At 47.5% G+C, this 25040-nt stretch overlaps 1 protein-coding gene across 1 annotated transcript in view; it reads right to left on the bottom strand.

Moving 5' to 3' along the window:
- LOC311308843 (connector enhancer of kinase suppressor of ras 3-like) overlaps positions 1-25040 on the bottom strand; it is a 53936-nt gene that overhangs the window by 1736 nt on the left and 27160 nt on the right. Inside the window, exons 5-23 of the mRNA XM_084437913.1 lie at positions 23164-23205; positions 21743-21862; positions 21517-21576; positions 20806-20874; positions 20540-20686; positions 18789-18913; positions 17227-17414; positions 17032-17118; positions 15540-15796; positions 12707-12744; positions 10356-10398; positions 5210-5263; positions 4424-4463; positions 3530-3699; positions 2320-2393; positions 1917-1988; positions 1277-1341; positions 1018-1142; positions 82-433 (exon numbers count right to left, since the gene is read on the bottom strand). Coding sequence (XP_084294039.1) covers positions 82-433; positions 1018-1142; positions 1277-1341; positions 1917-1988; positions 2320-2393; positions 3530-3699; positions 4424-4463; positions 5210-5263; positions 10356-10398; positions 12707-12744; positions 15540-15796; positions 17032-17118; positions 17227-17414; positions 18789-18913; positions 20540-20686; positions 20806-20874; positions 21517-21576; positions 21743-21862; positions 23164-23205 — 2128 coding nt within the window. The remainder of the gene's footprint in view (positions 1-81; positions 434-1017; positions 1143-1276; positions 1342-1916; positions 1989-2319; positions 2394-3529; positions 3700-4423; positions 4464-5209; positions 5264-10355; positions 10399-12706; positions 12745-15539; positions 15797-17031; positions 17119-17226; positions 17415-18788; positions 18914-20539; positions 20687-20805; positions 20875-21516; positions 21577-21742; positions 21863-23163; positions 23206-25040) is intronic.

Below are 25040 nucleotides of genomic sequence, written 5' to 3'. Positions count from 1 at the left end.
ACACTTTTAGTGTAGGGTTTAGGCTCAAACAATCTCCAAGAAACGTCCATTTAAATTCAACCCTTCAACACAAACTCTTACCATCCTCTTCAGCGACTGGTACTGCCACCTGAGTCTGGCCGGCAGGAGTGGGGTGGTCCTCATCGGCTGTAGTGTCTGTGGGGGCCAAGGCCTCCTGTAAGTGCTCCGCCCCCTCCTCCTCCTCCTCCTCTTCCTCCTCCTCCTGCGGGGGGCGATGTGCGTGCACCTGCACCGAGCACACCACCGTTTCCCCGGCAACGGGCGAGGCCTGCGAGACGAGGTCCAGCCAGGACTGCCGGTGCTTGGCCAGCGAGGAGGCGGAGCTCTGCGACGTCATGGTGCTGACGGGCGAAGGGAGGGAGCCGTTGGCTTCACCGGGTAGCGGGGAGGAGTACGCCGGAGGGAGAGCGCCCTGGAGGAAAACGCCAGCGCATCAGACTCAAGTCAAAAAAAGCCAAGGGGCACTTTCTTGAAAGCAAGGATTTACAATATTCTCTGGACCCAGACCCCTCTGGTCTATAGTTGTATTGTCTAGTGTGACTGTGAACCCAGTTCGAACATATGTATGGAAAGAATTTCTACATTGTTATAGACTCATATTCTGTGTATGTATTATACCTAATTTGAGTCCCTGTATGCTGTAACCTTTATGACTAGTGTACTACTTCCAGATCCAGACTGTGCCTATTTATTGCATTGTCAAAGCTGGTGCTCCTAATTCAGTTCCCTTTTTTGTTGTTGTAAACTTTCATAATGAGTTGTTAGGAAGTGTGTGGGGGTGAAAAAGAAAATGTTCAATAAATAAATGCATTAAAAAAAAGAAAAGCCAAGGGCAACGTCTGAAACAGGACAGCTACTCGTGTGAGGAATGAGGGAACAGGACTTGTTAAGCGTGTTCAGCTGGGTGCAATTTTCTAGAAAACAGAGTATTCTAGGAAGATAGAAATGGCATACGACTACGACCAGAACCCCCTCGGACTCCCAGTGCCCGCTGACCTGATGCCCGCCACCGAGCAGACCACCAGCGTCCAAAGAGTCTTGGCTCATCTGTTCAGAGTAGGGGGGAGGGGGCGCCTCGGCCGGCTCAGAGTCCTCATGGTCACTTGCCTCGCTGTAGCACTCTTCACACACGCACACGCACACGCACAGACACACACACACACACACACACACACACACACACACAATGTCAACAGGACTGAGGAAGTATACAAGAAATATACGATCACGCCGATGAGAAGAGTAACCGGCTCACCAGCATCAGTGTTGCTCTCTGTTGGTTCATACTGGATTGAGGCAAGTCCAAGTTTATTCAACCATCTGCAAAACACCAGGAGAGACGGTCAAATCCCCCCCTACTATATTCAAAGACTTGGCTTTCAAAACCACCGGGTAGGCACAGGCCTAGTAGACTGCAGAGAAATAACTTTTAACAATCAAAATATCTTACATTATAAATATGAGCGTTAGGGATGTGAAGTGAGAACCGGAATTGCTAGAGAACTGGAATCGTTAACTCTGAGAATTGACATTGCATGCCTCCGAGGTTATCAATTCTTGTCAGCATGTTTTTCTGACAGTTATTGCAAAACAATGATGTTGAGTGTCTACGCTGTTACAGGAAAAGATAAGGAGCATTGTAATTCATTTTAACATGTTCAAAATAAATGTTATTAGGCAGACGTGCATGCCTTTTTTCTATTCTGTTTCCACACTGTGGATCGTTAATGGCATTGGTATCAATAAAATCTTAACAGTTTCCATCCCTAATGCGCACAGTAAGTCATATTGTTGAGGAATCTGACACGTACAGTATGTTATTTAATTGGCCTTGCTCAACATCTTGTTGACACACTTGAACATCTCTCTGTCTTTCATCTTCTCTCGTGACTTACGTGTTCATATCCTCGTTGCTCTCTGCCGCAAAGTAGAACATCATGACATGCGGGTGACAGGCTTTGATGGCACTGAAAGACAGCAAAGGGCATGACTAGTTAGGATTGCTTAAGGAAGGTCAAGTAACGTCAATGTCACTGACTGCACTAGCTCGAAAACTTGAAAATCTTCAAACCTTCGAAATCATTTCCCCCTTTTTGCGCAGATAAAATGAACACTTCTGAGGGACAGGAAGCTAGTGATATTTCACAGCCAAACTACTTTCTGTAGCTGTGTGAGACGGTGCTCAACGTATCAGTTTCTGGCTGATTTAATTTCTATATGGTTTCCTCCCCGGGTGTCCCTGAATATTTACATACAGACAGTAACAGACTTGAGTCAGATAAGAGCTAGTTGTCTTACTATTTCTTCTTGCACTCCATAGCTCTGTCGATTATGAAGTCTGTGAGGTTGATGTATCCCTCTGCTTTCTCCGCCTGAAATAATAATAATATAATAATAAAACTTCATTTGTATGCACCTTTGATACAAATAAATGCAAAATGCTTCACAACAGAGAATGTGCATGCACAGAGTGCTTCATATGAAAATAGACATAAAATACACAAAAAGCAGGAAAATAAGAGATAAAAAATCAAGTAAAATACAGTGTAAAAATGACAATTTAATAAAATATAGTACTGGAAATATACATTAAAAAAGAAAGAAAAGTGCAGTAGCCCGCAAGTGCAAAAGGAGCTAGTTAAAAGCTTAAGTGAAGAGATAGAGGCTTCCCTGATATCATAGGTATTGTGTTCAATAGCTTTGGGACATAATTAACAAAGACTGCACTCCAAATCTCCTTCCGACTGTTGCTGGGAACTTCTAGTAGACCAGCAGTGGATGATCGCAGTGTTAAGCGCTTTGTATATAAGGAGGAGGACCTTAAAATCAACTCTAAATGTTACTGGAAGCCAATGCAGAGCAGCTAAGACTGGACTAATGAGCTCTCTCCTCTTGGTTTTGGTTGATAATCAGGCTGCAGAGTTTTGAATGAGCTGAAGTCTCTCAGTGGTTTTTGGGGGGAGGCCAGTGAAGAGTGCATTACAGTAATCAAGTCGGCTTGAAATAAAAGCATGAATAAATGTTTCTGCATACATTTGATTTAGAAATGGCTGTACTTTAGCTATGTTTCTAAGGTGGAAAAATTAGGTTTTCGTCACCTTGTTAATACGGGACTTGAAGCTTAGATCTTAATCTAGGATGACACCAGGAATTGTAACCTGAAGACAGATTGGACTAATTTCGTAAACTGAAAGTATGGAAAACCAAACCCTCTATCATTTCCATCAAGGCTTCCTCCTTTAATTCACAGAATGTGTCGCTTCTTTTTGACTTGACGTGCCTTCAAATTGATTTCGACGCATGACAAAACGCCCGGCTATATTTACTAAGTTTCCATGCTGGAAAGTCATGCTCATCAGTTTCAGTAACAGAGGAAGACATATTGACACATCCAGATGCAAGGAAATCACGATGCGGTATTAGTCTGAATCATTCACAGCGGTTACCGCACGCCTGTCGCGACGAGAGTCGACGACTCATCACAAGACAGCTTTGCAGAGTTCCTCACCAGCTGGTTGGTGTACCAGTAGAGCGAAGTCTTCTTCAGGACAAACCAGTATTTCTTCCATTTGAAGCCCAGGAAGCCCTTGCCCTCTTTCTTCCTGTAGAGCCAGCCCTGGTGGTCCGGCTGACCAAGCTCTTTGACCGAGATCCTTCTCCTGCTCATTGTGACATTGCCTGGACACGCACACACACACACACACACAAACAAGCATGCATACAATTATGCATCATAACAGGTGTGCATACACACTCACATATAAATATAAACGCATGCACCCATGGGTTACGACTGTTTGCTTGCAAGTACATCTTTGTACAGTTTCAAGTGATGCAGAAATGTTGGGAAGACTCATCAATTGAACCGGTCCGACAAGCATATTGTCTAGTATATCAAGACCAAAAACAGTTCAACAGGCTGCATAAGAACAAATACACTGACAAACACCATTCCCATGAAGTAAGGGGAGACTGTCAAATGAATGCATCTCTAATGATCCTATATTGAAAATAAACTAATGCTAAGCTCATTATATCTTTTCTGTTCCCACTGACACATGTTAAACTATGCAAATGCAGAACCTCCTAGAACCTAGTTCTGCCTACCTGTGTAAAATGTAGACTAATGGACAAATATATCAAAAGTGTTCAGAGAGATCAGACCATGTCGCATTCACAACGTCCACAAAATGGAAGACTGTTCAGCAACACATTCACCACAAACAGTATACGGTACCAGAATCCTCTCCCTCCCTCCCACCCTCTCTCTGTTGTCTAAAGGCGACTTCAACGCAAGCTCTCCTACACTCCAATTGTCCTGTCAGTTCACAAACACCCACGTTGGGGCAAATTACAGTCAAGGGCACAGCAGCAGTTTAATAAGGCTGGAGTGACGACTTACCTCCTCGACTCTTCCTCTTGGACTTCTGTCTAAGCGAAACCTTGGACAGTGGAGGAGGAAGACGTAGAAAGCAGGTGAGGTCAGAGGGTTAGCGCTTAGCGCACAAGAGTAGCTCAGGGTGCTACAGGTTCAGGAGGATAGACTGTAGAAGATAGTCTCTACTCTTCTATACTGTAGAAGGTGGGCGGCAGAGTGTAGCTTGACAGCCGAGTCTTTCTTTCAACCAGCCTCTCGGCGTAGTCTGTTTCAACATCCTTTTTCTCACTCCACATGTCACATGCATATTCTCTCTCTCCGCTCTCTCTCTCTCTACACGGCTCTCTCTCTCTCCGCTCTCTCTCTCTCTACACGGCTCTCTCGCTCACAGCCAGCATCCTCTTTCACTTCGGTGGTTTCCCCTCTCAATCGTTCTCTTTCTCTCTTTAACGTCGTCATCTTTCCCTTCATCACCCCCCCCCCCCTTTCTTTCCCTCACTCTTTCTCTCGTTCTCTGAGATAACAGTCTGTTAGGCAACAGAATGAGGCACGTGCTAGCTTATCCCAACACTGATAGTGAGTCTCTGGCGGCAAAACGTAGTGCAAATAGGTTTACTTTGACTGTAAACAAACAAACACATCATCCACCGCAGAAGTAGAAGACAGCAGCTCAGTACTGGCCAAAGAACTTCTGAAACACACAGCTCAATACACAGCGAGATTATGGGCTTTAGTGGCCACTGCAGCTAACAATTGTATGGGTCCTGTCATATAAAATATGCCCACTGGACCATATGAAAGCATACTTACAGGGTTGTAGTCATCAGCAGCCATGGAGGGGGCCAGAGATATGGGGAAAGCAGCCTGTTGGAAAGAGACAATTCAGCTCACAGATCGACCTCAGAATGTAGGCTACATTATTCCTATTTACCAGTCATATCCTATCGGTTTGTGTGGAATATAGCATGTGATCTGTGTGGGCACAGACCTCAAACCGTTAAGAAAACGCCTCCCGTCTGTGGTCTATCACCTCCAAATGATTAAATCTCAACTGGGATTTTTGTCTAAATAACTTCTGTAATTCTCATCATCATTTACGATCGTTAAACCTGGTAACTTTCAAAACATTGAAAACGTGGTTCATGCTTTGGACTTTCAAACGTAACAAAAATCATGAATTTAAATCATGATGGCTGCGTTCTTCCATAAATACTGTAATCCTGACATTCTTGTTCAGCCTGAGAAGTCACTTTGTAATGTCTACTGAACCAAATAAAAGAAGAAACGGCTCCCCGGTGTAAAACCCATTCCAAATGACGCACAGATTTCCATCATTCTTCCTGTTTAATTGCATGTAATGCTACTTTTTAGGGACCCCCGAAAATTGCATAATGTGAGCACTGTGTGTCACCGCTCACTGTGTGTGCCGAATACTGACCCCCCCCCCCCCCCCCCCCCCCGGGTCTATTCAATGATTCAGAGCTTCTTGCAGATGAGATGTGTGAATGAGGTATATGAATATATGACCAAATTTGACAAACGGAAAGTGACGTGGTTGACATTAGGAAACACAGTTTCGCAGGCTCTAGCATAATTGACAAACTTCCTCTTCTTTATTCCCTAAAGAGACAGTCCATTAGAGGATGTCAATGAAGGGCAAATGTCAATGTCCCTGTCATGTCCCTGTCACATGTAGCGTTACATTAAGGGTTAGCCTAATCAATGACAGCTCTATGGTCAGCTTGGTCACAATCTTAGCCTACTATGTCCATCACAATCTCAACTTGCCCCATGTCTTAATCACTACAATACAAAAGGAGGATGTACTCACACAGCAACAATGAGTAGGCTACTAATACAGCCAGGGTTGAGAGGGATATCATCTTACCAGATAATATCAACATCATCTGCAAGCACTGGTATATGATATCCAATTAATACAATACAACCAACACACGAGGTGGTTCACCCAGCTACAACTATGGTACTAGGGTTCAAGTACCAGTCCAGTGATAATCTACAACACCAATTCCCACGAACAACTATTCTCAGCTCTAGCTGTATGAAAATAAAAGTGAATAAAAATGTTCATACCGGTTTTTTCCCACCCAAAGCAAAGCTGTTGACTTCGCACCTTCCTAGTTCAGTTAGTAAACCACACACGCCTGAACCTATGTATAACCACTGACACAAGGCACGATCTAGCCTCCACTTCTCCATCTCTCTTGCTCAACACACGCATGTTTCCGGGAGACTGAACTGCTCTCACCACACTCGCCTCAAAGCTGCGCACTAAACCAATGAGACTGAGGCCAGGCAAAATATTTCCAAAGCTACCCTGTATCAAATGCATAATATGTGGAAGGCCAGCCAATTAGCCCCGGGGACAGCGGTCTCCGGATTCATTTAAGTGATCTAGGTCTAATTATCGCACACGCACAACATAATACAAACAAACAAACAAACGGAACAGACAAAGTGAAAGCAAATACATACGTGCCACCGACATTTTAAAACGCGTATTTTTGTGCGAATGTACCGCCGAAGATTTGCGAAAACTCTGCAAAGCATGATGTTGCTACAATTGAGGCACCGGCGTGAGTAAACACACTTTCGTTGAAGGCTCACTTCAAGGTTGACACTTCGTGGAAGCTTCGGGAGCAAAAACACAAAATAGCAAAATTTCTTAACTAAGTTCGTTATTAAGGAACGATATGTGTTTTAAAAAATGGTATCACATACTGTAGTTGCAAAGCTGGTGAAATGCATCCATTAGATTTGCACACACAAAGCTACTTGTAACCACAAGGTGTCGCTCTTGCACAGCACACGGCCTGCAAGCCAACAGCTCCACACATCAAAACTGTGACCTGCCGGAGTTGGAACTAAGGAGGTTATATGAATCATCTTTGCAAACAATTACAAGCTCACTCATCATAACCACGCTGATATTCCAGTCTGCTTAACCCATCATTAGACTGCAGAAAAGTTTACAAAATACACCGTTATGGAGATGCCTTGTTTTTTTTTGTTTTTTTTCTCTCCCACTTTTCAAATCACAGGCAGGGGGTCCTCTAGGCCCACTTATGGCTTTCTGGGAGGAAATGTGAGGCTAGGAAGGCTGCTGCGTGGCTATCAACACCCCTTCAGTCTCCCTCTGGGGTCTGGAGCCATAAACATAGTTCATGTGCGTGAGTGAGTGAGTGAGTGCTCCAGGGCTGCAGTGTTCAGAGACTGAGGCAGGAAAGCAGCTATCTGTGCTGATGGGATGTGGTTGGCTCTCTGAGCCGGGGTGGATAGTGGTGAACCAGGCACATTCCTGGAGTCCTGGAGGCTGGAGCGGACGAGCTCCTGTCTATTTCTCTCTCTCTCTGTCTGTCTGTCTCTCTCTCTCTCTCTCTCTCTCTCTCTGTCTGTCTGTCCCTCTCTGTCTGTCTGTCTGTCTGTCTGTCTGTCTCTCTCTCTCTCTCTCTCTCTGTCCCTCTCTGTCTGTCTGTCTCTCTCTCTGACAACAACTCTCACTGGGCTTCTCATGTGCACCGCTGCCTGTGCCCATAGTGCATGCTTTCCCTGCCCCCCCCCCCCCCCTCTCTCTCTCCCTCTCTCTCTCTCTCTCTCCCTCTCTCTCACACACACACACACACACACACACACACACACACACACACACACATACACTCTCTCTCTCTCTCTCTCTCACACACACACTCTCTCTCTCTCTCTCTCTCTCACACACACACACACACACACACACACACACACACACACACACACACACACACACACACACACACACGTCATCGTTTCTACCTTTCTCACCCCTCCTTCCTCTCCCTCTCTCATCCATATCAAGTGACCCCATTGTCATCCACAATACACAACAAACTGGGCTTTGCCTTTTCAAACGGACAGATCGAATGAATCCACAGCTGTTCTAGTCCCCCCATTCTTCCTAGAAACAAAAGTGAAGGCGCGTCTCGTTAGGGACGGTTTACCGCCGAGTGTGTTTCTGGTACATGCGAAGGCTGTGTCGGGGGAAGTGAGGTAATCTCACCTCGACTCATGTCGGAGCCCCCGGGGTTACGGGGAGGGAATGTGGATTGGTCGCACTATTGTGGGCTAAATCTCCCATCACGTTCCATGCTGGGAATTGTCACGGCACTTAAGTAATCCCCCCCCGGAGACTTTACTCTGGAGCAAGGGGGGGGGGGGGGGGGGGGGGGCTTTCAGTCGCTAGCACAGAGGGGCTATTCTTCAGCCGGCGGTCTCACGCAGGGTAATGGAGGGGAGATGGGGGGAGGGGGCGTGGCTAGGGGGAGATAGTATCGGGTTCTACGCTGCCCAGTGTTGTGGGATTGGTGGGGGAGGGGGGGGTTGGCTGGTTGGCACTACCAACCTCCCCCATGCCCACTGTAACAGCCATTTTATGGTCATTGTTTCCCATGGGCCCGGCGCTGGCGCAAACCATGTTGAGTTGACAAACAGACCTATACTGTAACTCTTTGAGTACTGGGTTGAGGGATCACACACTTATGTCTGTTCAGTTGGTTTGTTGAGCATTCAGTGGGTTTCGCCATACGCACGCACGCACACGCACGTACACGCACGCACGCACACACACACACACACACACAGAGCCTAAAACAAAAATGATAGGGTTTCTGCACTTCCAGATTTGATTTGACATGGCGGGTCAAGGTTGTCTTGGCCCAGTCTTTGGCACCGTAAAAAGTGCATCGGTGATTGGTCCCGTTGTCACTGCTGACTCTGAGGCCATTTATCTGACCCCGGACTAGGTGCTATGCCTGTTATGTGGGATTGAGGAGCTGACGTTAACTGAAGGCGTGCTGGAATATGGGGGGAGGGGCGGAGAGTTAGGTATGCGAGGGTAGGAGATTTATCTCAAATGAATCCTTCTCTGTCACTGCATGTTCTGGTTAGGTATAGGTATAGGTACTGCATTTGTAACGCGCTCCCCATCCAGTTGTTACACTGGCCCGGAGCGCCATTCACACACCAATGGCGGCAGCTGCCATGCAAGGCGCTTGCCTGCTCATTGGGAGCAATTTGGGGTTCAGTGTCTTGCCCAAGGACACTTCGACAGGTAGTCAGGAGGAGCCGACCCTACAATCACTGAACGACCCGCTCTACCTCCTGAGCTATACCGCCGCCGCGTCCAGGTCCAGGTAATCCAATTCCTACACATGTAAGTGGTGGATCAGCTTCCCACCACCATCACCCACTCCAGAGAGGCAGCACCATAGTGGGTTAGCTGGGCTAGTATCTATTATTTCACAGATTTCTATAAGTGATATCATTTGACATGGACTATAATGTGTGTGTTTGACAGAGAGCGGGAGATAGAGAGAGAGAGAGGGTATGTGCGTGTGTGTGTGAGAGAAATAATGGCACCATGGTTGACAGAGGTGTAAAGGTCAAAGCCAGAGGCATTCCTTACACCGCCATGTGCAGATAGCCTAGCCATCTCTCTCTCTCCCTCTCTCTCTCCCTCTCTCTCCCCGTATTTACAACCACGTGTGTTTATGACCATGCACACTAGAGACTGTGGTTAAAGGGAGGGACAAGGCTCAACCGCACCAATAAAACAGCCTCTTCCCTAGAGTAAGGGCACCATTGGATCTAAAACAAATCCCCTTTAATTGACAAAGATGTATGTCTCTGTCCCATCGTATAAAGCAAGTGCAATACACTGCATGGTTCCGCCACTACAAGCAAAGATGTTTGAAAAGCATTGCACCAAACAACGGCCAGCAAACATCTCATCGTTGGTCAATAGTACGTGACCTTGACCCAGTCCTTTTATGAGTCCTTTAAGAGTCGTTCTCCTGTTTGAGTGTGTGTGGATTAAAATGAATTATGGGAATGAAGAGGTGAGGATGGAGACTAAGAGAGAGGTCAAGGGTCATACTGTACGTAATACCAGAGATATTCTTACCGCTTGAGAGAAGGACCAGGATCGAATTTGAGGTTGGCTGTATCTGGGGAGAGAGAGGAGACAGTAAGACTAACAACAAAAGCGCTTCTTCTTCTAGAACGACACCAATGAGTCAGGGGTCACATGCATAGTTAGACATAACACGTGACTATTCACAACCATGTCCCCCTCAGAGTGCACTCCAATGGGACTAACCATTGAGGTTTTCGGGCTGACAAACGCGGTAAGCAAAAGATCCCAGACACATACTTAAGTGCATCCTTCGTTTTATTCATAGGCTCTCATTATGTTTATCTACGGTCCAGTTTCAGTGAGTTTCAAGCAGAACCGATCCTGTGGGCTGCTTCGTGGGAGAGGCTTTTTCCCCCCTCTCTGCCGAGACACGGAGGATATATTGGGCAAACAGCCACAATGCTATGGTGCTGGTCTGTACCTCAGAACTCAATGCTCAAAATACATTAGATTTACGTCACTGAGCATCCGGACTCGCTCTGCAATCTTTACAGTCGCCTAGAGCTTATTTTACCCTCCCTGGTAATTCCATACATTTTCTCTCTCCGCTCATCAATAAATGCAGACGTTTTATAGCACCCTTTAAACATTAGTGTTAGATGTCAGAAAAGGTGTAATGGTTATATCTGTCACAGGGAATCCTTGCCTTTTCACATTCTAGATGGGCCTCTTTTCGAGGTGCACTTATCTAATCATCAATCATTGACAGATTTCCTTATCAGCTCACGTCTTTGTCCAATGAGGAGAAAGCCTGGTTGATACTGTATTTATCATCACATCACCGCATTGTCAGAGTACGTGACCTGAAGTGCTGGCGTATAGGATGACATGTGTACACCCATAAGCAGATAACGACATGTAACGCTTGTGTACTCAAGATTGCGACAAGCAGGCAGAGATGGAGAGAGTCGCCGCAGGGCCTTAAAATAAATGGGAGGCGGGTTGGGGGCGGCGTTTAGTCATCAATCAGTGTGTTAATGAGGGGAGTCACCCCCCCACCCCACCCCCGAGGGTCGGCGCCTCTAAAGGGCGCCACTAGGGCCCTGCTGGATGGACGGGGGCGACGGCTTCCTCCGTCATCGATGTCGCAATGGCGTGGAGCGGAGTGGGTTGGCCCTATTTATAGAGGTTGATCAGGATTCGTCAGAACACTGACACTGCCTCACACACTGTTACGTCCACACTCTGAATACGTCATAGAAGAGAGGGTGAATTTAGCAGGATTGGTGACTCATAAGATGACACCATGGGCAAAAGCAGAAGAAGTATCAATTCTATCCGAGTGTAATTCATTCAAAGGATGCTATGCTTGTAGTTGGGATGCTATTTTGAGATCTATATGGTAAACCTTCTCCATGTTTACTACCTCTGTCACTTAGTAATTTAACACCCATGAAACCCGGGTTAATTTTCGACTGCATACTTAGCCCTTATAAGTTAACTGATCATTAACCTATGTCCCTCCCCCCATTGCCCTCTGTAAAGCGCATTGTGTTACCTCTGTGTATGAAATGTGATATGCAAATAAAGTCTGATTTGAACCTTATAAGGTCAGACAACCCACCTCACTAACCTACCCTTCTTCTAAAGACATTCTGATGTCCTTTGACTGGTTTTATGCGTGTGTGTGTTCAGACCAAGGACCTGCCCAGGAACAATCATCAATCAACAATCAAGCACCCTACTTCCAAGACACTAGTGTAGATCTGAGGGAACTGGATAGGCATCAGCTGCAGTATATATCTTCCATTCACTCTGGTATGTTAGAATGAATGGTCATCATCTTGCTATAAACCGATCCAATCCTTTCAGATCTACACAGTCTACTCGATGGTGTAGGGACTTCGGGTTATTTTTTACGGCCGCCAGCATTTCTTGTATGAACAAGCATTTCTTGTAGAGCCAAGGTGCTCTACGGAGTGTTTCCATAGGTCCTTCCTGCCATCAGACTGTTCAATTCATCCCCTGACTGTCTGGCTGTCATGGATCAGAACCAGCTTAGAGTGAGCCAAGACATTTTGTTTTGGTGCTCAGACCTTTCATGACCTCATTGTCTTGAATTGACGGTAAAGCCGAGATTGTAGATTGTTTTTACTGTAGCCTACCACTGTAAATAGTACTGATTGTGCTTTTTTTTGTTGCTGCGTTATGCCTTTTGTGCCTTACTGTTTTACTGTGCTTATGTGTTGTCCATATAGCTGCAATAAAGGAATTTCCCCTCCGGATCATTCAATTACTCTCTCTCTCTCTCGCTCTCTGATCTCGAGCCCTCATACCTCTCATATTCACGGCAGACATGTAGACTGGGTTGTCAGTGTCCTGATGTAATAACCACCCACCTGTTGATGAAGTCACTGCTGGAACGCCAGTTTGACACCTGTGATGGACACAGAAGGGGGGGGGTTAGCTACACTAATCTGATTTTTAAGTTCTACTGGATGTGTGGCTTTCCACCCTAGTCTGTCTGGCCTTGATCCTCAAACACTAAAATCACTTAGTGTCTTTTAAGCGACCTCTTGACGTTTCACCTTTTTTAAGCTGGCTATCATTCGGATAAGGTGGCACAATGGCCAATCTCCCCCACAGCGCAGGAAATGTTAAAGATATAAGCGGAGAACATCGTTCATCACATTCAACATTCTCTCCACCAGAGAAATAAAAGCATCCAAGTCATTCCAAAGCCTTTTCAATGTCAGGTCACAATCATTCAGTCCCTCAGCACATCGTCCACATGCAGGGTTGGGCTTTTTTGTTAGGAGCAAGCAAACACAGAAGGAAGCTTAGTAGCACAGGTTGTATCAAGTTAGACCACAGAGTGCAGGTTAGTACACACACCACAGGCTAACCATGGCTGAGCAGGCTCTAGGCTAGCGCAGAGACGAGCAGAGGAAGGGAGGAAGAGTAGGATGACAGATTAAACGAGGGGCCCCACTAAACCAGTCAGATCATGCATGGAAACACATGGAAACAGAGAGAGGATCGGGGGAGAACGTGACAGAGGTTGATGAGACGTTCTTGGCAGTTTGTATTCTTCGTTTTCCATGTTGAAAAATGCCTTTGGGTTCGCGCACTGTCCTTTTCCGTGGTTTGCTGGGGTGGGGGGGGGGCGGCATCAAGGCTGAGGAGCCCCACAAACTCAACAGGCTGGTGAGGAAGGCCAGCTCTGCTGTGGACAACGACTGGACAGTCTGGAGGCAGTGGTGGAGAGGAGGATGAGGGACAACATGAAGATCATATGTATACTACAGTAGATGTATACACAGTGACTTTCTTTTTCTTTTTCTGTCACTCTCTGCTAAAACCCGCCCCCCCCCCCACCCCCCCGGATTAATCATTTAATTTATCTAATCTCTGCGGATGTTAAGATCTTCCAATAACCCTTTTTAAAACACTGCTGAAAATATGGTACCTCAGACAACTCATAAAAGGTAAAAAAAAAAAAAAAAAAAGGGTTAAAGACAACATTATGTCAAGCAATAGGATATCCTGACAACATAATTGGCTTAACCATATGCTTAATTTGACTCTAAGTTCAATGTAAGGTCTTGGTAGGAAAAGAGTAGCTAATTTAGCTGCTTCGAGAGGGAGAAGGTAACCAGACCTCAGCTGTCTAGTTTCATCACATGCTTGAAAATCAGAAGTAGAATTCCCCTCAAAAGGTCAAAGCACATTAACCCGCTGTATGGAAACTAGCCTACATTACAGATGAAGCTTATCCCATTAAGGTACTGCTTATGGGTGCCTTTAGGGTGACAATTGTGGCAGTTTGAACAAATATGATTTAGAAAAGGATGCAAGTTTCTACAGTATACCCAGTATGTCTATCAAATAAAACCCCCATGCACAAGAGTGCCAGCATAACAAAACAGTTGGCTACTTAGCCTGTAAGAAAGGATAATAAAGTAAAATAAAGACATTACAACTGAGCACTTGATTCAACTGCACCTTTAATAAAATACTATTCAAATATTACAAAAGGCAACAAAGGTACAATTATATTTCCACTGACATTTCTTTTGACATTTTTGATTTGTATAATACTGTCAGACTAACTCTTGTCCTGCAATGCTAGGTAGACGCTAATCGTACTGTAGCATCCTGCACTAACCATGTAGGTAACGGAAGGCTATCTAGTCAGTAACTCAAAACTAGGCGTGACTCATCCACAGTTCAAGAGGTTGATTAGTGTCAAACAGCTGACTGTGTGTTTGTGTGTGTCCTGATCACAGAGCAGCCTAAAGAACAGGGCAGGAAGAGGACATAAGAGTACAGCGAGTGCATAGTTTTGCTTTGAACCCAGAGCTAATATTCCTTACAACGTAGGCAAGCCTCCCTTCCATACTGGCCAATGCAGCACTGACCTGTCTGTCCACTGACAGTAAATCAGTTCCCAGAATGCATAACGTCAAGAGGCAACCTTTGGCAGTGTGTATTTCAACTGACTTCTACAAAGGGCTTAACATGAAAAAGAAATCAACAACTCAAATCAAATTAAAAGTATGATAAATCCTGTTTTTTTTTTTTTTTCTTTCTTCTTTTCATCCATAATAACATACCCAAGGGAAATACAACCAAAAGCAGCGTGTCGTTGGAAACTTGGCGAGCGAACATCAAAAACAAAAGAGCAAGAGGAATCTCAATAAACACAACGATATAACTTAAAATGTACAAAACAGTCTGTTCAAGGCCTTTTATGTCCTTAATCGGAATCATTCCTCTTGTCTGTTCATAAAAATAAAATAAAAATACAGACACAAATCCTCTTGGTACCTCTACCTCCAAAACGCTCGTTCAAACGTTCCTCCTACAGTTGGTGGGGCAGTGGCCAGCTCAGACTTCTCTTCCTATGTTTCTGTGAGATGCTCCTGATTGGCTGGTTGGGTTGAGATGGGATTGGTAGTAGTAGAGGGGGGTGGGGTGGAGGGCGGGGTTAATTAAAGGTTGATGTAGCGCAGCGAGTTCTACTAGTAGTAGGAGTAGTAGTAGTAACACCAGGTAGGTAGGTAAAGGCAGAGGGGGAGGGAGGAGTGTAAGAGAGGTGTGAGCCCACTGCAAAACAGCCGGACAATCAAAAAAGGCACCGAGGAAGACATTAGACAGGATACAGGAAGCACCGGGACAGGAAGCGCATCATCAGTGAGTCAATAGCTTAAGCCGCGCGATCCAACTGACCAGTAGCGAGGGCTCTGCCGGCGGCCGTTTGCTGGCGGGGGCCACAGGGTTCTTTTTGCCCGGGGCGTCCTGGTAAGGGATGGTGGCGCTGTTGTGCAGGTCGGCGTTGGAGAAGTAGCGGCTGCCCCGGATGTGGTCCACGCCCCTGACCAGGTGGCGCTCCCCCGCCGGCCTGTAGGGCGGCGCCGCCAAGGGCACCTCCTCGGCGATGGTGGGGATCCGCTCGTTGCTCAGGTATCTGTAGAGGAGGTCCTCGCCTGGAGGGGGTAGAAAAGAGGGGTTCATTCGCTGGGTTCATTCCTATGGGAGAGCAGAGGAACATAAGTGTCTACAATAGCAGTAAGACTACTCTGATGAATGACCAGAGCATTGGGCGGTTGCGGCTTAAGAGGTAGAGCGGGTCGTCCGATGACCGCGGGGTCGGCGGTTCGATTCCCGGCTCCTCCTGTCCACATGTCGAAGTATCCCTGAGTGAGACACCGAATCCCAAATTGCTCCCAATGAGCAGGTTAGCGCCTCGTATGGCAGCTGCCATCAGTGTGTGAATGTGTGTGAATGGTTGAATGAGGCCCATTGTAGAGCATTTCGGAGAAAGGCACTAAAATAAGTGCAGTCAATTTGCCACTGCACAGGAATATCAGCCAATTACAGCATTCTTCCTCATCTCAACCCGTAGCAGAGTATCTGGGCCGCTAGCAGAGAGAGATTTGTTTGATAGCTCTGTGCACGCCTAGCCCTACACCTGAGGTCTCCAAGGAGACAAAGATGTGAGAAAGTGATCCGATTTGCAGAACAAGAATGTAGTTTGCCGAGAGCTTCTGCCATCTGCTGACAGTGGGTATGAATCAGCCAATCAAAAGTTGTGCTGTTAAGCAGTTTAGTTTCTCAGCACCATACAGTGTCCATGTCATCACTATACAGTGTTATGCCTGGCTCACACTATAGGATTTTTGGACCGATTCACCCCTCCCGACAATCGGAGGAGAAATCTGGTCTGGAACGTTGGTCGGTACCGATGTTCGGCCCAGATGATGTTGTAATGTGAGGTCTTGAACCTCCCGATGGGCTCGCAGACACATCGGGGCGGCCCCAATAGTATCAAACATGGTTGATATTTAGATTATTACGTCACTACTTTACAAGCAAGGCAGTGGTTCGCTGCTCCCTCGGGCACGATAACATCCTGTAGTTTGTGATGAGCCGGTATTTTCAAATCTTGTAGTGTGCGCTTTTTTTGAGATTCGCGAGAAGAACATCTGTTAAGATTCTCCTCATGTGCGTGATGCAACCCGATTTCCAAATCGGTCAGAATTTTAAATATCCTGTAGTGTGAGCCCGGCATTCACAGATGTTGATGATGTGGTTTGTCACAGAGTTGGATAATCAGTGTGGTCCATTCAATTTCTGGCGATAAAGCTGTTGTAGTGCAGTAAAGGGGGGCGTCGGTGTGTGTGTGTGTATATGTATGTGTGTGTGTGTGTCTATCAGGTACCTTTCCGTCCTTGTGCCCAGGGCCTGGCGTAAGGATCTGCCACCCCGAGGCAGGTGTCCACCGGCATGGAGATGGGGCGGGGCTTACCTGGAAAGGAAATCGACGTTTGATTCACGGGTCCTCCACCGAAAATCGGACTTTGTGTCCAGGCGGCCGCCACCGTGCGTGCGGGTTAACTACGGGGACGATACTGACCGCGAGACTGGCTGCGCTCCCTCATCCTGGGCTGCACCACGTTGGCCTCGATGGGGTAGACCACGCCCAGCTTGTCGTAGTCTCCGATGGTGAAGCGCCTGCGCGCCTCCAGGTCCAGGAAGGAGTTGGGCGACTCGGAGCCCTTTGGTTTCTTACTGACGCTGGAGTACAGGCTGCTTCTGGCCTCTCTGGGAAGAGAAGATGGCCATCGGTGTCAGGGTGTCGCTCCAGGAGGGCGAGAACGCGAGGGGGGGGGGTTTCAAAGAAAGACACGTTCACGCAACGTTTCTCTCTCTTTAACGGCCAGCAGTTATCCATCCCCTTCTTGCCCGAGTTGTGAATGTTTAGCTTCTTATCCTTATCGGTTTATGAACCGGGTGAATTCTAACGGAGCGTCTGTGCCCGGCACTGTCTAGCAATTAAAAGAACGTATGAACAGTCTGCTCTCTATGCTGCTTCCACAGAGGGAGAGAGACAGAAAGAGGAATGGATCGCCAGAGAGAGAGAGAGAGAGATGGAGAGAGAGAGAGAGAGAGAGAGAGGGAGGGAGGGAGAGAGAGACTGAGAGAGAGGTAGAAAGAGAGGTAGGAGGAGGAAGGGATCACCAGAGAGAGAGAAAGAGAGAGAAAGGGCCAGAGAGAGAAAGAGAGAGAGAAAGGGCCAGAGAGAGAAAGAGAGAGAGAGGGCCAGAGAGAGAAAGAGAGAGAGAGGGCCAGAGAGAAAGAGAGAGAGAGGGCCAGAGAGAGGGCCAGAGAGAGAAAGAGAGAGAAAGAGAGAGAGAGGGCCAGAGAGAGAAAGAGAGAGAGAGGGCCAGAGAGAGAAAGAGAGAGAGAGGGCCAGAGAGAGAAAGAGAGAGAAAGAGAGAGAGAGGGCCAGAGAGAGAAAGAGAGAGAGAGGGCCAGAGAGAGAATGCCACAGAGGAAGAGAACGCGAGAGAGAAAGAGAGAGCGCCAGACCACCAGAGAAAGAAAGAGAGAGACAGAAAGAGAGTGAGAGAGTGAGTGAGAGAGAGAGAGAGAGAGAGAGAGAGAGGAGGCGGATAAAACGCAGGCTGTTGCATAACATCGGTGGTGTGAGCGGGACGAAGATGGCGGAACAGAATGTGCTATGGGGACGTGTGTGTGTGTGTGCGTGTGCGCGCGTGTAAGGGCAGTTTGGTTAACAGGCGCGGGACAGTGAGCAAGCCATCGGGGGGGGGCTGCTGAAATTATCCCCCAGAAGCTCAAAGGCCGCGGGCCCAGGAATGTGATGGAGGCCGTCAGTGGGCGAGGGAGGCCCGGGCAGCTCGTTCGGCGCAGGGTAAAAGCCGACTGATCAGGTATCACATCATAAACACTGCAGCCACAGGTTCTAAACTGTGGTTTAGATCGATAGGAACTTCAGGTCATTCAAACTTAAACCTGTGGCTAACGGCGCTATTTACTTTGGGATACAAGAACAGCCTATTCCAGCGAGGATTAAGCTTTTGTAAAAGGTGCATGGATGCTATTCGCTTTCTCATAAAGCGCTTGAGCTTGTGTTGGCGTCGTGTTTACTAGGTTTCTACGGGCCGGACCACTCACCGGGGGGTGTAGGGCACCGTGGGGGGAGGGGGAATGTACAGGTCCAAGATGGCCGGCTTCTCCTTCTTGGTGGAGCCGTTGGCCGAGCTGCCGGGAGACTGGGTTTTCGTCAGAGACGAGTTGTTCTGGAAAACGCAACACGAGAATGTTAGACGCCATATTTTCCATTCGGAATTCACATAATGTTAGCGCTAAAATGGTCTGGTCATCATAACACACACATCTTTAAAATGGACTGTTCCTCAAAAGATATGCACAATTCCACACACCACAGCTGGGGCATTCTGAATAGGGCTTGTTGTAAAGCAGGCGAAGCTTCTCACATATGGCAAGTCCTATATCATAACCTCATGCCTGTGTGTAGTTAAACCTAGAGTATGTATATCCCCCTATTTGAGGAATGGAAAGGTTTTGAGGGTTATCCTAAATTGCAGCAGAAGCGTGCAATGAAAAGCTGTAATCTTTTACCACAGTTATGGAGCTGTGTTTCTTCACTACATGTGCAGAATTCCTAAATGCTAAATCAGCTTTAGTTCCATCCAGCATAAACAACCGTACATCATGACATTTCCACATACTCAAACTCCCCTATAACTACCAACGCCCCCCCCCCCCCCCCAAAAGGAAAAATAGACCCCTAGGTGTCAGTCATCCCTGAGATAGCATGTGTGATCAATTTTTGTTTATCAACCCTGGAGTCTTTTTTTTTTTTTTTTTTACCAGAACCAAAAGATGGGACATTTTGATTTCCCCGACGCCTTGTTCAAACAAGACGAGCGGAGGGACAAGTCGAGAACGGTCTCGTCTCCCCTTTGTGATGAGTGCGTCTTTTGTTCTCCGGCGAAACCCGCGCCGATCTGATACCATCTCATCTGGCCTTCCCAGGGTGTAAGCCCGCCTCTGGAGGCATGACGAGGCCGTGCCAGGTTAGGATTTCAGCTGTCTTATTGTTTCCCCCTTGGATCCCGGCCCTCCAGCCGGGGCTCAGGTGCCAGGCGGTGGCTAAGAGCTGAGGCCCGTCTAATTTGTCCGCATATGAGAGAAAGCTGAATTGGATTACCCCCCCCCCCCCCCCCCTTGTTACATAACTTTATTAACACAGGATTTGTCTGGTCCTTTCAGAGACTTATACAATAAAGTCGCAGATTTTGACCTTCTCGCAAAAGAAAGCGGACCCAAATCCCACTTGGGGGGTTGTTCAGGGACCTTCGTTGGACATGGGAGACTAGCGGGGCCGGGGCCCGAATCAATAGCGCTCCGGACCGCTGGGGATTTCCGCCCTGTTGAGCTGCATACCTGCCTGGAAAACCCGTCTGTCACACACTCACGCCCTGTCCTTTCCAGTAAAAAAGATGCCATTTCTGTACACTCACAGAACACTGTCTCCGGCTGCCGCCACGCACACACGCACACACACACGCACGCACGCACGCACGCACGCACACACACGCACACACACATCACCCTGACAGTGTGACATCTCTGTAACTCTTTGTTTGTTTTGTACCGGTGACATGAGTGTGTGTGTGGAACAAGTCTGCATTGTCTTGTCCTATAGCACTTCAGGGTGCCTCGACAGCCTCCGCTTGTCTGAACTCGCTGGATTCAACCCGATCCAACTCCCTCAAAAGAACTGTTTGACAGTTGGTGGGTAACATGAACTATAATACCACAATAACGTTGTTTTAGTTGGAACATCAAAGAAGATGATGGGGGTTTGAGGTGTAGTGTGTGTGTGCGTGTGTTTGTACCTGCGCCACGGGAGGCTTCCAGCGCATGTTCTTGAGCGGGGCGGGCGTGAATCCTTGGGTGCCAGTGGGCCTCTTCTTCAGGAGAAGCACCACGCCCTTGGGGTCCTCCCTCAGCTTGCCCACCAGGTTCTTCAGCTGCCAGCCCACCTAGGAACCACACGGGGCCACCAGCTCATTACCATAACGGCTCTGTCGTCATCAGAGAGGGACAACCAGGAAGTGTGAGTGTCAACAGCAGGTTCCAGAGAGGAGGTTTAAGTGCTTACCACTGTCTGCTGGTTGACCTGGATCACCTCATCGCCTGCGTGGATCTTGCGTGTCATGTCCGCTGGAGACTAGGAAGAGACCAACAGAGAAAGGAAATTAAACTATAAATCCCATGCCGACCTACAGTATGAACTACACAAAGACACCATCTTTAAATAATACAAATCCCTGTACAACTCCACCGCCAGCTTGTTCAGTCTGACAAGTCTTAGTTATAAAGCAGACCCATTTAACAAACCATTCAGCAAACACACATTCTAGACAGTTTCTGACAAACACAACAGCCTCTTTATGAATGGATGGTTGACTTGTGTGTGCAAATGTCAAACAGATGAATGAGTCATAATTTCTAATGACTAGGGTTCATGATTTACGAGTGGAGACATGAGAATCAGACGGTCAAAGGAATGCGGCCGTCAGCTGTTAGTCAGTTTTATCTTGGTGGAAAGGTATACTGCTTGTAGTTTACTGTGATCTCTAACATATATCACATAGTAGAAACATCAAATGGTGAGTCTAGAATCTTTAGAAATGATGAATAGTTGACTGGTACAGTGGGACAAGTCTGCAGGCGAGATAAAGTTTGGGGGCGACGTTAATCATTCGCAGAGATGCAAATGTGGACCAACTGAATCGGCGTGTTTTGTCTCGAGGTTGGAAGGATCGTTCCATTTTTGAACTGGAAGGGGGAGGGCGGTTGGAATACTCACATGTTCTGTGGTCCCCGTGATGACGTGTAGACCGTCGTATGTAGACTTGATGTACATACCCTGCGGAAATATCCACATTTAAAATCAAAACCACACATTTTCATGCCGTTGGATCGGCAAGTATGTGAAGTTCAACATTTGAGTTGCTTCAACTTTGCATTCCGGTGCTTTGAACTTGCGGGATGGGAGTGTCTCAGTGGGAGCGAAACCTCCCAGCATTCCTCACCAGTCCCTCCCCGGGCTTAATGTTGGCGAGCTGGACCTCGTCCAAGCACGCTGATTGGCTCATCAGTGGGTCGGAGGTCGTCCTCACGGTCTGGTCACAGATGCCGTTCAAAACCTTCGACTGCAACAAGAGAAAGCAAGAGAACTGTTGGTGACCTCGAACGAAAACCGACCCGGCTACAGAATGAAAACAACCCCCCCCATGAGTCCTCTGCTGTCTTTCCACCATCGCTGGTTTTCCTGATTGCTGTGACTACCCAACAACCACCGGGAACTCGCTAAACGCTTGGCTTCTTAAGAATCGTTATTTGTGTGCCATATATAGTGTGACAGTTTAGAGCGTCGTGCTGGCGATGTGAGGTCACTTACTCCGGGGTGATTAGCATCACACTGCCGCCCCAGGGGAGGGGGGTTATAGGGGAGCTGGGGGTCATTAGTGTACCATTAGCTTGTTCTCTACTGCTTCAGGGCATTGGACCCCCCCCAAAAGCCAAGCGCGCACACGCGCGCGCGCGCGCACACACACACACACACACACACACACACACCTCCCCCCTCTCCCCAGAGCTTTATGGACAATCTAAACACTTTGTCATCATTAGTGGGGGTGTTTTGGGGATGTTTCTCAGAAGAAAGGGCCTTTTCTTCTCAGACGAGAGGAACAGGCGTCCGTACCGGAGCGCTCTGTGGCGCTGTTGTGCTCCCTCAGACGCTGGCACGCCGCGCGCGTTAAACCAACCTTGTTTTAGCGCAAACTGAGTGTCCTGTTAATTTTTTGGGGGGTAGTCATGAGTCACGCTTTAGCTCAACATGGAGAGCTCTCTATAATGGGGAAAGACAGAGACAGAAAGAGAGAGAGAGCGAGAGAGAGCGCGAGAGAGACAGAGAGAGAAAAAAAAAGAGAGAGAAACTAAATAGAAGAGAGGGGAGAAAGAACCCCCATATTACGACCTGGAGCGATGGAGAAAGAACGGGGAGACAAAAACATCTATGCCAGACAGACAAGACAGACAGACTGTCAGACAGACCGACACACAGACTAACAAAGGGAGGCCCTGGCTAGCGAAGCAGCAGCGTCGACCGGATTCGCAGAGTGCGTCTGGGAGTGAGACACAGGAAGACCAGTGTCAACCCTTGTCGTCTGGAGAGTGTCAACCGCAGGAAACACTGATTGATGGCGAGGGCGTATTAGAGTCCGGTCTGGTGGTGTGGGGGTGGAGGGGGTTGGGGGCTCCATGCTTGGCGCTCCCTACGAAACCCAGAGACGACGCTGAAAGCATGTCACCTAATATCCACGTAAAACGTCTGTAGATTTACCCTGAACGTCTAAACAGAACTTCCCAGAGTCCTGTGGGAACGCATGCTACTGTATAGTTTACAGGAGGGGAGTGTGTGTGTGTGGGGGGGGGGGGGTGTACTTACAACATCCAGAATCTTCTCCTCCATCTCGTAAACGGTGCAGTCCTGCGGTAGAGAGGAGAGGGGCGTTAGACGGGTCCGCCTCCACAACGCCAAACATCAACAAGCAGAGCTCTCCTGCCTCCGTGTAGGGAAGTAACCACAAACAAAACAAGCTACAAAAAAAAGGTTGACGATAAACATGATGCGATCGCTGGTCCAGATATAGGACTGAGGGAGATGGTGGGTGAACGGCCGCAAACAAACAGCTTTGAGATTCAAATTACATCTCGGTATAAACTCTGTCTGATCTGGACTGAGCTTGCTGTGGGCTTCTAGTGAACTGGATGGGGGTGTTCTGTGCAGGGAAAGGCGCCTTGCATATAGAAAACCAGACTTGGAGTACCTACATTTAGAAATTACTATGAGGCAAAAAACCCTCACCCCCAAATTACAGCATTTTGTTAACAGACTTTCCACAACTGTCTTCAACTGAACGGTAGGTTTGGCGGGTCGGTTCTCTGCAGTCGAAGGCCAGACACGCTAGCTGAGGATGCAGGGGACAGCCGGCAGATAGCTCCTGTGTTAGCTGAGATGGTCCCTCTTAGGTCCTCTCCCTGTGTAACCCCCCCCCCTCCCCCCCGTCTTCCCAGACTGCAGCTGGGCCTTGACTTCACACAGCTGAGGTAACAGCCCTGTCTGACAGCTGGGGGAGACTGCTCCCTGTGTGTGTGTGTGTGATAGGGGAGTCCTTAGTGGTGAGTTGGGCCCTGGTTATTGTGGGTCAGAGGTGGCTACTGTTGGTGGGTGCTGCCTATGCCATAGCCTCCATGTTGGGAATTGCCACAAGGCAGCCATCCTTCACAGCATGGGCAAAATGTCTCTTTCTGAGCGATAAAACCTATTTAGAGCGTTGCGACAGTTAATATTTTTCAGTGAACCTACTGCGAAAGTGACGTCTATTGCGAACAAACAAAATGTTGAAATGTTGCAGGCCGTCTGGTCGAGTAAGTTTGGCACAGACAACAAAGCCAGTTCAGAGACTCTAACAAATCCTTTGTGCAGGTGATGTATGGAGTCCGACAGCATTTCCATATTCCCCTAGCTTGCACATTCCAATGGCCCGAGGGGGAGGAGCTTCTGTGTGCAAATTAACTTGTCTTGTAGGCCCACTATTTTGTTTGAGTAGACAAGATTCACTATGGAAGCCACAGCAACACAGCAACAAACACAAGTGCTGTTGGCTCTTTTGGGACTGATTGTGAGGCACGTGGAACTACACTATATTTACCAAATGTAAGAGCCAACAGGCCAAAACAAACGGAGGGAAAAGCTAATAAGGGGGATAAAAAAAAATCAGCATGGGTTTCAGTTTTCATTTTCGGGACCAAAAAGACAATGTTTTTCCCTTAAATTACTTTGCAGAGGCGGCCAAGGACTAGTGGCGGTTTTGAGAGGAATTTGGCAAGACTGCTCTAAACACAGTAGATACATATTTGACAAAATAACATGTCTATGTTTGGATGACTACATCGCTGCACATGCCAAAAGGGACACGCAAAATAAAGACACAACATTTTCCCAAAGCAAAAAACATTTACAAAACAGCATTGTAGCCCAATAATAAGGCACATGCTTAAAGTTGCGCTAACCATGCCAGATTCCATCACATGCACTGACTGGTTCTTCTCAAAAAGTACAGTAGCATACCATCACCATCACCATCATTTGACTATCTTTCCAAGATAAACCCTTCGCGATCTGTCAGAGGCATCCAAATTAATCACCTAACTCCGTCAACGGTGGGACCCGGGGGCTGTCCTAACAGAAGCCAGACTGAAAACTAAGACCAGCAGCGAGTAGGGAGAGAGAGAGAGAGAGAGAGAGAGAGAGAGAGAGAG

Source organism: Borostomias antarcticus (assembly GCF_949987555.1).
Source record: "Borostomias antarcticus genome assembly, chromosome: 5".
NCBI classification, from domain to species: domain Eukaryota; kingdom Metazoa; phylum Chordata; class Actinopteri; order Stomiiformes; family Stomiidae; genus Borostomias; species Borostomias antarcticus.
The sequence above is the reverse complement of the archived record's forward strand: the minus strand, read 5'-3'. Positions and strand labels throughout refer to the sequence as shown.